The 15,332-nt window shown below is 40.1% G+C and overlaps 1 protein-coding gene across 2 annotated transcripts in view; it reads left to right on the plus strand.

Moving 5' to 3' along the window:
* Septin10 (septin 10) overlaps positions 1-11,284 on the plus strand; it is a 40,295-nt gene extending 29,011 nt beyond the window's left edge. For both annotated transcript variants that reach the window (XM_075980220.1, XM_075980219.1), the window contains exons 8-10: positions 4,669-4,801; positions 8,547-8,734; positions 10,401-11,284. In XM_075980220.1, the coding sequence (XP_075836335.1) occupies positions 4,669-4,801; positions 8,547-8,734; positions 10,401-10,416 (337 nt within the window). In that variant the 3' untranslated portion in view covers positions 10,417-11,284. The remainder of the gene's footprint in view (positions 1-4,668; positions 4,802-8,546; positions 8,735-10,400) is intronic.
* Positions 11,285-15,332: the final 4,048 nt, after the last annotated feature.

Raw genomic sequence — 15,332 nt, forward strand, 5'->3', positions numbered from 1 at the left:
CTTCCCATGGGGCATCAACAGTCTGTCACATTACTTGAAGCAGGACCTAGGCCCTCACCTCGTATCTAGGCCTAACAAGGTATCCTTCAGGGATAAGGAATGGGCTCCAAAGAGCCAGTTCACACACTAGGGATAAATACTCTTTCCACTGCTAGTAGCACCACAAACTGTCACCCACATTCAGAGTGCCTAGTTTGGTCCTACACAGGTTCCCCAGCTGTCAGTCCAGAGTCAGTGACCTTGCTCAGGTCAGCTGTTTCTGTGGGTATCCCCATCATGGTCTCAACTCCTTTGCTCATATTCTCACTCCTCTCTATGACTAAACTCTAGGAGGTCAACCCAGTGCTTAGCTGTGGATCTCTGCATCTGCTTCCATCAGTTACTTGATGAAAGTTCTATGATGACAGTTAGCATAGTCATCAATCTGATTATAGGGGAAGGGAAGTTTAGGCCCCCTCTCCACTATTGCTTAGATTCTTAGCTGGGGTCATCCTTGTGGATTCCTGGGAATTTCCCTAGTTCCTGGTTTTTTGCTAATGGCATAATGGCTCCCTCTTTTAAAGTATCTCTTTTCTTGCTTTCCCTTTCTGTCCTTCACCCAGTTCGACCTTCCTGATCCCTCAGGTTCTCTTCCCCACTCCCCTTCTTCCCTCTCTACTTCCCTATTACTCCCCCACTACCCCCACACTTCCAATTTACAAGGAGATCTTGTCTACTTCCCCTTCCCAGAGGGAATCTGTGTATGTCTCTCTTAGGGTTCTCCTTGTCTCCTGTCTTTTCTGGGGTTGTGGACTGTAGGCTGGTTATCTTTGCTTTATGTCTAATATCCATTTATGAATGCATGCATACCATGTTTGTCTTTCTGTGTCTGGGTTACCTCACTCAGGATGTTTTTTTTTTTCTTGTTCTATCCAATTGCCTGCAAATTTCAAGGTGTCATTGCTTTTACCGCTGAGTAATACTCCATTGTGTAAATGTACCACGTTTTCTTTATCCACTCTTTGGTTGAGGGGTATCTAGGTTGTTTCCAGGTTTTGGCTTTTATGAGTAATGCTGCTATGAACATAGTTGAGTACATGACCTTGTGGTGTGAGTGTGAATCTTTGGATATATGCTCAAGAGTGGTATTGCTGGGTCTTGAAGTAGACTGATTCCCAATTTACTGAGAAATTACCATGCTGACTTCCATATCAAAATGTAAAATAATCCAATTAAAAATGGGGTACAGATCTAAACTGAGAATTTTCAACAGAGGAATCTCAAAAGGCACTTAAGGAACTGCTTAACATCCTTAGCTATAAGGGAAATGCAAATAAAAAACTCTGAAATACCATCTTTCACCTGTCAGAATGGCTGAGATCAAAAACACTAATGAAAGCTATGCTTGAGAGGACTGGAGGAAGGGGAACACTCCTCCATTGCTGTTGGGAGTTCAAACTTGTACAGCCACTTTGGAAACAGTATGATGGTTTCTCAGAAAACTGGGAATCAACCTACCTCAGGACCCAACAATAGCACTTTTTTTTTTTTCGAACTCACTATGTAGCCTAGCTGGCCTGGAACTCATTGTATAGAGTTCCATGCTAACCTTGAACTCACAAAGATCTCCCTACCTTTGCCCACTGAGTACTGGGATTTCAGGTGTCCTCACCACACCAGACTTTAACATTTTTGTATTATTTAAGTTATATGAAAGATACTTTGACAAAAACTCAAGTACCCAAGTTTAATAATTTTAGATGGTCATATCTAGTCTGTTTTCACAAATGATTATTACTGAAGTGGGTTAGGACCTCTAGTTCTTGTTTTGTGATGACTCAAACGCAGGCAAGTACTGTACCCAGTTTGTGGAGATAGGCCTCCCCACACAGTACAGACTGACCTGGAGCTTGCTGTATAGCCCAGGCTGCTCTTACATGCACACCGTCTTCCTTCTGTCTCCCAGGCACTTGGAATGCAGATATGTGCCCCATCTAGCTAGGACCCATAGTTTTGAAAGGAAGATTTATATAGTACTATAGAGTTTCTTAACTTTTTAAGTTCATACTGAAATTTCACCTTTGGAACTCTGAAGAAATTAGTAACTTAGTGCATTTAATAGACTTAGAAGTTCATCGTATTTATTTGAACTGTACAGTAACATGAACATCTCTGTGGAAAGGCTTGTAGACTTGATGACATAAGAACTAAAAATTGGTTCTTTTCCCTATTTGCTTCAAGTTTGTCAGATGTACGATAATGTAAAATTTTCATGCTCATGGCAACAGCTAATTTCATCTTAGGGACATCGTATAGCAGGGACTCTTCGTGGTTGTTACAGTGGTCTGTTCGTTTCGTTGTATTAACTCTACACACCATCCTTCAGATCTACTAAGAGTCTCTTAGGCACCTGAGAATGATGCTACAGATCTCTAAAACTGGAATGGCCCCATAATCTACCCAGAAAAGTCAGACGTGGTGCGGTGTGGTGGACGTGTGCAGGAGCAGCACATCTCTGTCCTGTTGCTGAGATCTCAGCTGAGGCCGTCAGATCTAGTGTGGTTGGCTGTGCGCTCTAACAAAGTCTGACTGGTTCACTTCCAGGTCGGGTTTGCAGCTATGGTAGCTAGATTTGCTAAGCTGTTGTCTCCTTTCCTAGAAGTCAGAATGCCAGTGCTTGCTCTTGAGCTTTGCTGTGAAGATGAGGAGCTGCTGTTTGGAGCATCTCTTGCTGGTGGCATATAGTCATTAAAGTTCAGGCCTTTCTCTTCACCAGTTTCTTTATTTTCTTCCTGGGTGTGTGTGTGTAGATAAAATAACGAAGCATTATTAAATGTCACTTAATAAAAGTCAAGACATTATTATTAATATGTTATACAAGACTTTATCAGTTCTTCTTGCAAAATGGAGTGAAGTTTCTGAAATTTGTCAAAATGACTCATTCATTTAGGAGCTTCTTTAAAGTGAGACACAAACAAAACCAAAAAGCCTAGTCTGTGTAAGTGCCTTCTTGGTGTCTGAGGCAGTCCTTAGGGTGTTTTGTTCTTAATGGAAATGTTCTTACAAGTGTTCCAGATGTGATGCGCTTAGATGACCTGCTGTGCATATCTTCACCTCCAGCCTTGATAGCTATCATGCAACATTTCCTCCTGTTTTTCCTTCAACTTACTGAATATTAATAAAAACTCTTAATTCAAAAATATTATGAATTTTAAAATCCAGGTATATTCAGTGTCTTAAATGCAACAGAAATTTCTGACTGGCATAACAGGAAAGTGATTTTGTATTCTCTGCTAAAGCTCAAATAGGAGGGCTTGTCATTTTTGATATATTGTAAGGTTTATTGTTGCACCTTTGGAATTTTACAAGTAAGCAAAGAGAGCTATCCCTAGAATTTCAGGACAGTCTCTGCTTGGTTAGAATTGTCTCTACCAGCCTGTCTCTAAAGCAATAGTTAAGAAGAAACTAGTGTCTAGATAGCTTTGCTGGATAGACAGGTAACAAAGCTCACCAAAGATCCTGTATCTGTTTTCAGTATTTGTGATTCATTAAAAAAAGGGAAGACAGGATGTAAATGCTCTGGAGGTGCTTTGGAAGGACCAGTCCACTGAGGAGAATGGAAAGCCTTAACAGAGGAAGTTGCATTTGTGCCTGACTTCCGGAGCCTGAGGAAATGGCAGAGCAGAATGCACTTGGGAAGAGGGCAGTGACATCAGAAACAGGAGAAATCTTGGACAGCCATGGCTGTTACACAGGGAAACCCTGTCTCGAAAAACCACAGCAAAACAAAAAACAAACAAACAAATAGCTGGGCAGTGGTGGTGATACCTTTAATCCCAGCACTTGGGAGGCAGAGACAGGCGGATCTCTGTGAGTTTGAGGCCAGCCTGGTCTACAAGAGCTAGTTCCAGGACAGCCAGCGCTATTACATAGAGAAACCCTGTCTCGAAAAACAACAGTAACTAAACAAAAACAAGCAAACAGAAACAGGCAAAAACTCAGCATATAGGTTTGTTTTAAGGGCAGTGAGTTAGTTGTTTTGAGCATAACCTAAGATTTGTTTATTGAGGAATCAATCTGGAAAAGAAGTAGGATAGATTGCAGTTCTTTTGCCTGTTGTTTAAATGAGGTGTGATCTTATTCTACAGATGCAACTCTAACTCAGGGAGAAAAGCTAAGGAGTTTTGTGGTTTAGATCGAGATTTTAGGGAGGGACCAGAAGAACACAGAGAGAAGAGGAGCTAGTAGCCCAGAGGTCATTAAGAAAATATTGCAATGGTAAAGGCAGAAGATGTCAGGAATTGCATTTGTTATTGTATGGTATCTGCAGAAGAGGAAAGAGGACTGAATTTCGGCAATGTCAGCTTCACAGATAGAGCTAACTAACCTGCCTGGGTTCTCAGAGATAAGCAAAGTGACTTTTAACAAAGATTGAAAATGGAGCATGTCTGGGATAAAAGGAGAATACCTGTGAAGGACACGTTTTAAAAACAAATCAGTCTTAGTCTCTGCTTTTTTACCTGTAGCACTGGAAACCCTTCATCTGATGCTGTAGGTGGTGGCATGTTTGGGGATCCTCAGAAATGATGGTGCATGGTAAAATCAGATCTAAATGAGGCATATAAATAAAGTCTTGCAACACTGTTATATCATCTTTTTAACATAAGAATAACACAATAACTTTTTTAGTCTTCAAGAGACTTATGAAGCCAAGAGACACGAATTCTATGGTGAACGTCAGAGGAAGGAAGAAGAGATGAAACAGATGTTTGTGCAGCGAGTGAAGGAGAAAGAAGCCATCTTGAAAGAAGCTGAAAGAGAGGTGAATGTGGTCCAATGTGATTTGTAGTTATTGTTTAGATGGTCTGTAAAACTGGAGGGTTCATCTTGTAATCATCCTTGGAAAACTATGGCACATACAATAGTCTTTAAATAGAGACGTCAAAGAAATAACAACCTGAAATCCAGTTAACTTTTAGTCTTTGGAACAAACATTTTTCCATTAGGAATAGTTTAACAAAGACTTGTAACTACTAGGTTATTAAGAAATTTTGTAATACTATAACCAGAAACACTTTAACTGTGGCTTTTAAAGTGGTTTTGTTGTTAAAATTCCTTCCCTAGGGAAGACAAAGCAGTGTCTTCCCCTTGTCCCAAGGTCCCAGCAACAAATTGTGGCACAGTTTTGCCAAAGTTCACTCTGGGGAACCAATGAATTTATTGGGCTTCCTTACAGGGTTACTTAAGGAGGTGGGGTAGACACTTTATTGATGGGAATATCTCTAACCAGTTGTGAATGAACTGTCAGAAACACAGACACAATGATGTGTTTCCACAGTGTCAACATGTATTGAATAACAAGTTCATAAATAGGAATGTTTTATTGACTTGTACAATGCCAAATAACCCAGTTTCCCTTAATAGTTGGCTACTAGCAATTACAGGTCCTTTTATTACACTCTTGAATACTCTTAGATCATACATTACATTGCATACAATACTACGTGTATGTGTGTGTGTGTGTGTGTGTGTGTGTGTGTGTGTGTGTGTGTGTGTTAGAGTATCAGTCGGCTAGAGAAGGGCTGTAAAAAGATACTACAGGTTCAAAGAGGCATTCCTGGGAGGGAGTATCACTGCATATGGTTAGATAAGACATTAAAGAACAAAGATGTCTCTCGAGGGAGGCAGGACCTAGGTGTCGCAGGACTCTTATGGAGAAGCCCCTGGCCTGCTCTGTATATTTACCAAAGACATGATCTAATGGGTGAATGCCTGGAAATCCTTTGCACTGCATCAAGCAGTGAGGACTGTCAAGTGGTAGGGATCTTTTCAGTCCCTTGACATACCCACTGTGTCAGATGACAAGTTAGTAGGTCACCACATCTCAGTGTTAGTTGTCCTTTGGAGTTCAAGTGAGAATGTTGAACTCTTTGTTTCTCTGGCGTGTTTGGTATGTATTTAGTTATGTTTCCTTTTTGTTTCATAATAGGGCCCATGTGTTCTCAGTCTACTTTGATAATTCAAAGGTTGTTTTAGTAACTTTTTGTTGCTGTGATAAAATGATATGACCAAGGTAATTGTAGAAGGGAAGAGTTTATATCGTTTATGGTTTTAGAGTGGGCCTTCATAATGGCAGGGGAGCATGGTAGCAGGTGGCTGGAGCAGGAAGCTAAGAGATCACATCCTCAATGCAAGCACGAAACAATGAACTGGAAGTGGAGTGAGGCTATAAACTGTCAAAGCCCTCACCCAGCGACACACTTCCTCTAGCAATGCTGTATTTCCTAAAGGTTCCAGAGAGCACCACCAGCTGGGGACCAAACGTTTTAATATACCTATGGGGGGCACTTCTTATTCAGACCACACAGGTCATGACTTTGTATTTGTATGAATAAGTTATCAGTCTGTGCCTTATTGATACTAGCTGATATTTAGGTTCAGGGGCACCTTCAGAGGGGCTCCTGATTCTTGTGCTCCCAGACACGGAGGTGAGCAGGGGCAGTTGCAGGTGAACTGTATATATCGAGGAATCCTGGTTGGGACTGGTAGAATTGTTTTATTGTTTGTGGTTATGTTTTCCGTTGTGTGTTTATGACTGTGTAGGTGGCCAAAATTTAACCTTTTTTAGTGATAACACCAGCCAAGACTCTGGGAGTTTCTCTTGGGAAATTAAGGTGAGGCCCTTGGCTTTTGTAGTTTTGCCTCGACATGCTGAATGATATCTCTGTCCGTAAGAATAGGTCAGGGTCATGCTAATCGTGTGGCTTCCCTTAGAATGTTTCCCTCTCCAGTGATTCTCTCTTAGCAGTAACGGGTTAGAGTCCAGTCACTGGGTTCTTCTTGTCCTCTCTGATGAAGAGAGTCAGTTTTTATAAATGTTGTCAAGAGCCAGTCAGTATCCTAAGAGGACCCCTTTGATTCAAGTAGAACTTTTATATCAGTGTTGATTTTTACCTGAGGGATTGTTATAACCTTTAATCATACATACTCCATCTTTAAGTTTCATCTTTCAGAAACCTTTCTCTTCCCCAAACCTTTCACTTACATCCTTTTTGTTTTGTAGCTTTTGGAGCCTGTCCTGGAACTAGCTCTTGTAGACCAGGTTGGCCTCGAACTCACAGAGATCCTCCTGTCTCTGTCTCCCCAATGCTGGGATTAAAGGCATGTGCCACCACCGTCCAGCTTATTGGTTCCTTTTTATGTCACTTACTGTCATAAAGAAAGAACAGAATGAAAAGCTTTAACAAATTACATTCATGGAATAATGTGATCTAAGGTTACCTATCATAAAAACTGTAGTTTTTGTCTGTTGTAAGTCCTGGGAGATACAGTTGCCATTGGGTTCTCTTTCACTCATCTTTCCCTTGACTCCACAAGAATTGGAGAATTTCAAAATGTTAATGTTCAAACGAGCTGGCCAAGAAAGCAGAGCTCCCAGTGACCTCGGATCATGACCTATCTTGTACGAACAGGAAAGAAAGTACACAGAGAGCAAAACATCTTTCTGTTTTAACCTTGTAATTACAATGTGAGATAAATTTATTTTCTTCAAGAATTTAGGGCAGATAGGAAATGCTTACTTTTTACTGGCGAAGAAAGAAGGAGTTCAGTGGTGTGGGCTAGACAGGACCCAGCATGGTCGTCTTCCTTCTAACACACATAAACTCGACCAGATGAGCCACCGTTGTCTGCTGCACTGCGTGCAGGAGTAAGTATGGTCAGGAGACAGAGCCAGTGTTCTCTCCTGCTCATATCGCTTGCTCTTTTTACCCAGAAGTAAAGGAAAGCTACCAGAGAGGAAATGCTTGATTTTGAAGAGCCATCCTCTGACATTTTCAAACTTAAGATTGTCTAATGGCCTCTGTGTTAGAATAGGGCCAGGTTGCACTTCTATTTATTCTCCGTGGAATTTTGAATCGATGTCAAGTATGTAAGTGTTCAAACAAACTGTCTGCAGAAGTGGGATCCAGTTTATTGCTTTTGTAGAAGTTGAGGTTGTCCCTAGGGAGAAGAAGGCCTGGTCATAGAGAATTTCTATTTTACCTTTTCATCTGCAGAGCGGATCTAGCTGTAGTATGCTGTTTGAATTTAAGAGACCATCCAGAGGCTAGATTTCTCTGCCCCCTAACATTTAAGAGTGTCTAGGTCAAACTTACCCTAATTTTTTGAATGTATCCATGGGGTGTCTAATGGAAAGAAGGCAGTCTTGATTCCCATTTGTAAGGGGAGGGAAACGAATCAGTGAGGTAACAAAATAGTTTTGTTGTTGTTCTTGGTAATTTGCTCCTGTTCATTTGTGTTCCTTGCTCTTATTACGCATGAATTTGAGGATCTTTGTTAAATAGGCATTATGGATAAAATGTAAAGCAAGGATATGAAAATTTGGCTCAATCACATAAAGGAACTCTCTTAAAATTAAAGTCCCTTTAACAGCTGAAGGCTTTTTCTGGCAGCGTGGACGGCTGGATTGGGGGCTGGGAGGGTACTTACTGTATTGCTGGGATAGAAACTGCTCCTGTGTGTGCTGCCGCGTTGTCAGTTACGGGAACTGTACTTTTGTTTCACAGCTTCAGGCCAAATTTGAGCACCTTAAAAGAATCCACCAGGAAGAGAGAGTGAAACTTGAAGAAAAGAGAAGGATTTTGGAGGAAGAATCAATTGCTTTCTCTAAGAAGAAAGCTACTTGTGATTTATTCCAGAGCCAGTCATTTATGGCGGCAGGTAGCTGCATTAAGAAGGACAAAGACCGAAAGAAGTAAGAGTCCCGCCACCCTGTCCCTGTGGCCCTGCCCCTCCCCTTTGGCTCCTAGCCCTGTTTGCTCTTCTTTCCCTGTGTTTTCTTCCTCCCTGTCTGCCTCCTGCTGCCAACACTAGAACAGGCCTGCCCTTGTTCTTCACTGTCCTCTCAGCAGGTGGACTACGCCTGCCCTTAGCAGGTCTTCAGTCTTACCAGAACTGAGGAGTGAGCAGAGTAAAGCACCTCACAGTGAGAGTCAGGTCAGGGAGTGGCTAGTGTTCTGTCACAGCCCTGCCATAGTTCTCGTACACAGCTGCTACCATGAGTTAGTCTTTGTTTTATGTCTCTCTGGAAACTGCATTTTGATGGAGAATCACAGAACTAAATGTCTTATTAATAAAACCTTAATTATTAGGCTCATTTTACTTAGGCTTAATTCTACTGATCACTGATTTTAGTGAGGATTTTTTGTTTTAATAAGGGAATCAGCTATCAGCTGGAACTCTTGTGCTTTGAAGTCAGAGCTGGTGAAATCAGACAGACATAAAGATGCAGAGAAAGTAGAGAGGGCCGCAGTTCATGGGGGTGGCATGAGTGGCGATTGGATGATGGTCTCAAGCGTATAGGTTTAGGATATGTGTTAAAGTTACCAGTTTTTGAAAAATGAGTTTATTTTCCTTTTTATGATTTCATTCAGTACTCCGTGTCCCTTGCTTTATTCCTCCTACTTTAAATATTCTTTGTCCGCTTTACTGTTTTTACTGTCAAGAAACCCATCATGATTCTGTTGGGAATGTTCCATCGTGGGTCTCCTGCTCCACTGGTCCTGTCATAGGAGGACAGTGCTCTCCTGAGTTCCTCACAGAACGGGACTCTTGCTTCTGTGAACTCAGTGCCTATATTTTGTGTAATTATGTGTTGAAGGATGTATTTTGATTGAAATAATGGATTTAAGATATAAATTACAAATACAGTTTATTACTAGTTTTACCATGCTTTGAATTAAAAAGAGCTCTTTTTACTTTATTATCCCTTCATTGTAATCTAGAATAACAAAATAGAATCCCCCAGTTTTCCCACATATATCCCCCCAATAAAGTTGTCATTCCATTCTCCTTGAGAGTCATGCTGTTGTCTACAAAATCAGACAAACCGGCAGATTCTTTTCTTTTTCTTCCTTTGTATCCTAATAGGGATTGAGCCCGCAGCTTCCCTTAAGAGGCAGCACTCTTACGGCTGAGTTATAGCGCAAGCTTTCTGTTTCTTTTCTGAGACAGGAAATCATATATTCTAGGGTGGCTTTACTCCCTACATAGATGAGAATGATGCTGACCTTGTGGTCGTCATTCCTCTACTTCCAAGTGCCTGGGTTACAGTGTGTGCCACCACGTCTGATTTTGGGTTTACTCAGTGCTAAAGAATCTAACGCAGAGCTTTACCCATCCTTTGCCAGCTGAGCTACATCCATGCCCTGTCCAGCGAGATCTGTATGAGCTTAGGCCTCACCCTCAAGGCACTGTGACTTGCTAGCTTCTTTTTCTTTTTCAAAGTCCCATAACTAAATATCTTGTGTGTGTTGACTATTTGCTCTTCTTCTAAAAGCTTTGTGAAATTAATGCTTTTGATAATTTTTACTTATGTTGTTTTTTGAATTGTTGCATTCAAAACATTTTTTTCTTTTCAGCTTCAATTTTATGTAGTACAAGAGTTCCAGAGCACAGATGGTCGTCACAACCAAAAGTTATTGTATGCTTTGAGTTTATGCTAGTTTGCTTTATCATTAACTCAGTTATCTAGCAAAGCGCTAAAGTTGCTCACATTTATAGAAAACTATTTTCACATAGAAGGCTGCTCTGCCAGCCAAAGTGTGCAGTTCTCCCACCCTTGCTGTCGTTAGGAATCTGTAAGTTGCTAGTTTGCTGTGGATCTTGGTCTACTTTCCTCCTGCCGAATTCTCACTTTGCTGTGTGGTATTCTAAATGGCAAAGGTCATTGCCAACAAAACTACAGAACTCCTTCATATTATGAATATCTGATTGTATTTTTATTATAGCATGGACTTATTTTTGTTGTGTACTAAACAGAAAACACTGGAGGCATATACTTTGGAGTGTATTACAAAGTTAAAGCTAATATCAATAGTAGAAAAATTTAAAATATTTGATACAGTGACCCAATTATCAGTATTCTGAAGTTTCATGTCAAACTATGTAACCTTTTATACATCAGTGTGCCTTGTTGTATATTGCTTGATAAAACAAAAACAATTTAAAAGTTCAAAAATACATTTGAAACTGGGTTATCATATTATTTTCCTTAAGCGATCATAAATATTTTTTAAATGTTGCCTTTGAGGGAATAAGAAAGCTGAAAATTGTATTAGAGTATCTGAATCTTAAATATATTAAAACTTGATACTTCATATTTCAGGATACATTTGCATCAGTGCCTTAGTAGTCTTAGGACAATGTTTTACTTTTCTAATGGTTATACGTATATATGTTTTCATTCTTTTGTACTTGAATATTCTGTATTCTGAATAAAATTGATATTCTTGACAAATCTGCAGATTTCCTAAAATGTGTTTAAATTGCTTAAATTTTTTCTTTTTAATTGACACATAATTTATACTTTGATGCAGTAGAATGTGGCGCTGCACTACTTTCCTACAATATGTGTGATTAAATCAAGGTAATTGGCTTACTCATCTACTAAATATCCATTTTGTGTAGAAAATATTTAAGGTCCTCCTGTAAATATCCATTTATCTATATTTATCCATCAGCCATACTTATTTTACTGTGTTGTAGACTGTTAGAAAGTTCATCTTACCCAGCTTCACCCCTGCACCTATACTTTGTATCTCCACATTCCCCATATCCTTCCCGGTCCCTACTAATCACTGTTCTTTTTTTACTCTTCCAAGACTAAATTCTTTAGCTTCATGTGTGACAAAGAACATGCTGTATTTGTCTTCTGTACTTGACTTAAAATGCCGCCTTGTTCCTCCTTGGTAATACAGGTGACAAGATTTCACTCGTATGACGGGATAGCATCCCATTGTGTGTATCTGTGCTGCAATGTCCTTTCTGTACATCCACGGAGAGTCTCCTGGTTACTTACGTATCAACGTGTTCTGAATAATGCTGCAGTAAACCTGGGACCACACGTGCGTCTGTGGTGTACTGATTTCATTTCTACTGGCTATATTCCTAGTAGTGGAACTACCAGGTCATAATATAGTTTGATGTCTATTATTTTTAAGAAGCTGTTTTCATAATGATCATACTCATTTATATTTTCACCAATAGTGTATGAAAGTTGCTCTTTCTGTACATCTTCACCAACATTTATTATTAATGTATTTGCTGATTATCTTTGTAAACTACCTATGTCCTCATTAACATTTTTAATGATGATCACCATTCTAACGAGTGAGCGCACACTGTGACTGTGAAACAATCTTTATGTACTTACTGGCCACTTGTAGTGCATTGAGATCTGCATATTCATTTTGTTTGTCCATTTTATAATTGGATTTTTAAAACTGTAGTGTGTTTTTGGCCTCTGATTAGTCCATAGTGTAGTCCATTCCTGAATCAACAGTTTTCAGTATGTTCTGTTATTCTCTAGTTCTCTTACATCTGTTTCATTTGCTCTGTTGAAGCTGTTTAGTTTGGCATCATTCTATTTGTTCATTTTTGCTTTTGCTGCCTGTGTTTTTGGTGTTTTATCCAAACAGTCTTGTCCAGACAGATGCTCTATATTGATTCCTATATAATTTCTTTAATGGTTTCAGGTTAAGTCTTTTTTCCGTTTTTGAGTTGATTTTTTTTTTTTGGTACAAAAAGCAAACTGACACATTGCCCATAAGTCAGGTGTCATCCACTCAAGTAGTCAGCCCAACCCTCACTTTTCACAGTTTTTATAGGTTGAAAACACCTTTATTCTTGTCCATTTGAATCTGCCTACGTGGCCTGGGGCCGGCAGGAGTTCTCTATAGCAGCCTTGTATGCAGAAGCGGAACTGATAAAGTTAAAGCGGCTGTTTTGTAAGTGTCTGTTTTCTCAAGATAAGGAGAAGGAGGATTTAGCTGAGCAAGCAAGAGTACAAAGGCAGAACCCACAGTAAAATTTAATCCATTCTAATCCTCCTCATATATATATACAGTGAGTGATAGGCGCCTAGTGTCCCCCCCCCCAATTTGGATGCCCAGTTTTCCCAACACTTATCTAAAAAATTGCTTATTAGTGTGAGAGGTGGCAGGCATGTGCTACAGGAACTGTGTGGAGGTCAGAGACAGATTATGGAGGTCATTCTTCTTCCATCGTGTTGGTCCCAGGCATCTAACTCAGTTGTTGGGTTGTTAGGTGTGGTGGCAAGCACCTTAGACCCCTGTGCCGCCTCTAGTGTCTCTTTTCTAGTAGCTATCCTTTCTGCTTTTGTTTAAAATTAAAAAATCAGGTGTCTATACTGACCTGAGTTATTTCTGGTCTCTTTATTCTGTGTCGTTGGTCTGTTTTGGTTTGTTTTGTTTGTTTTGTTCGTTTGGAGTCTGGTATTTGTGATGAATCTAGATCTGTTGTTTCTGCTCAAGGTGACTTTGACTATGTAGGGTCTTTTGTGGTTCTATTTAATTTTTTCTAGGTTTTCTTGTGCCAATATCAGATATTTGGAAAGATATACATTGAATTGTAGATTGTAGTGGAAGATTTTTTTAGCATACCTTTTATAGATGAGAGATCAGGAAGAACAGAAATTAGTAAGGTTGGGGGAGATTAAAATACAAAACCTTTAATTTGTGACTTTCCATGAGGAGACCTGAACAACTTTCAGTAGATAGAGGAGTGAGTACCAGAAAGGCAGAGGCATTAAAAGCCCACCCCAGCATGGGTGAGGAGTAAAAGCTGCATTATATGCTTATATGCTTGGCTGGAAGGCAAGCCTCAGTATCTTTAAAGTAATTAAGTGACACAGATTATGTTCTCTGGTCATAATTCAATGAGACATCAATAAAAAGATACTTTTGTATGCTTGCATTAAGATTTTTTTTTTATGCTGGGACCTCACCTTCATCAAGCTTTATAAACCCCGCTCTAAATCATGTAATAAATTACTCTTCCCTGGCAGCCCCATGGTAACTTCCTTTTTGTGACCATAAATAAATAAATAAAATTTAAAAAGGAAGGATTTCCTTAGCTATGATAAAAGATAATATAGATATAAATATATATATATATATTGTTATCATAACAGATAAACCAACCCTAGAATAATTGAAGTATTGGTAAAAGACTTCATTCTCTCTCTCTTTCTCTCTCTCTCTCTCTCTCTCTCTCTCTCTCTCTCTCTCTCTCTCTCAGTTTTTTGAGACAGGGTTTCTCTGTAGCTTTGGAGCCTGTCCTGGAACTAGCTCTTGTAGACCAGACTGGCCTCGAACTCACAGAGATCTGCCTGCCTTTGCCTCTCAAGAGCTTGGGATGAAAGGCGTGTGCACCACCATTGCCTGGCTTGTGACTTCTCTTTACTAATTGTTATTGCATCAACATATGTATATGTGTATAGTACATATTCATGAATATTATCTGCTCAGTCCACATGATGTTGCTTGTATGTGTTTTCAGAGCTGTTTGGTGATACACAACCAGTTGATGTGCTCTTCCTGGGAAAACCACCTCTTCTACTCCCAGTTCCTCTCAGTTGCCTGGAGTTAGTTCTTTGTGTAAGGTTGGAACCTGGGCTTTTCCCAATCTACTTTGGCATGTCTATTGGTGTCCTCCTTGTTCAGCTCACATTTGGGCAGTCATATTGGTGAGACATTGTGGGTGTCACTTCTGATATTTCTAGGAGACAGTCTCACAGAAAGCTCCCTGTTCCCCTGGCTGTTACAATTTTTGTGAACCCTCTTCCACAGTGTTCCCAGAGCTTCAGGTGCAAGAGTGTTTTCTAATAGTATCTATTGGGACTGGGACTCCACAGCTGTGCGTTTTGATTTGTTGTGGTTTTCTGTAGTCTCCATTGTTGCAAAGAGAAGTTTCCTTGATGAGGGTGAGGACTTCACTTACCTGTGGGGATAAGGGCAGATGTTAATGCATTGCTGTTTAGGATTATGCTACTTTAGTAAGTTAGAGGTTGTAGATTCTTCTCCAGTAACCATGACCTCCCTAGGACTGAGTAGTTAGCTAAGATTCCAGGACCAGGCATGATTTCTATGCCGTGTGTACCGTCATGCTCCCCACCATGATGACAGTGGACCAAGTCTCTAAACTGTAAGCAAGCCTCCAATTAAATGTTTTCCTTTATCAGAGTTGTTTTCATTGTGTCTCTTCACAGCAACAGAGCAGTGACTAAGGCAGTCAGCCAATATGCTAAGGTAGGTGGGGGGTTAATAAGGCTGCACCCCTGGGTGAAGACCTTTAGGCACTCAGTGTCACCGAGAGAGGGAGATTAAATGTTCTGCAGGGACAAGCCCTCTCTAATAGGTTACCCAATCATGAGTGGCAGCCCTAAACACATGTATTTATCTATAATTTAATGGTGTTGAAAACCAGGAGCTAACACTGAGATGTTGCAAAGTAAAAATTTAATAACGGCAAGACCATATTTTCAGTGTCTC

The sequence above is a fragment of the Microtus pennsylvanicus genome, chromosome 7 (genome assembly GCF_037038515.1).
Source record: "Microtus pennsylvanicus isolate mMicPen1 chromosome 7, mMicPen1.hap1, whole genome shotgun sequence".
Taxonomy (NCBI): Eukaryota; Metazoa; Chordata; class Mammalia; order Rodentia; family Cricetidae; genus Microtus; species Microtus pennsylvanicus.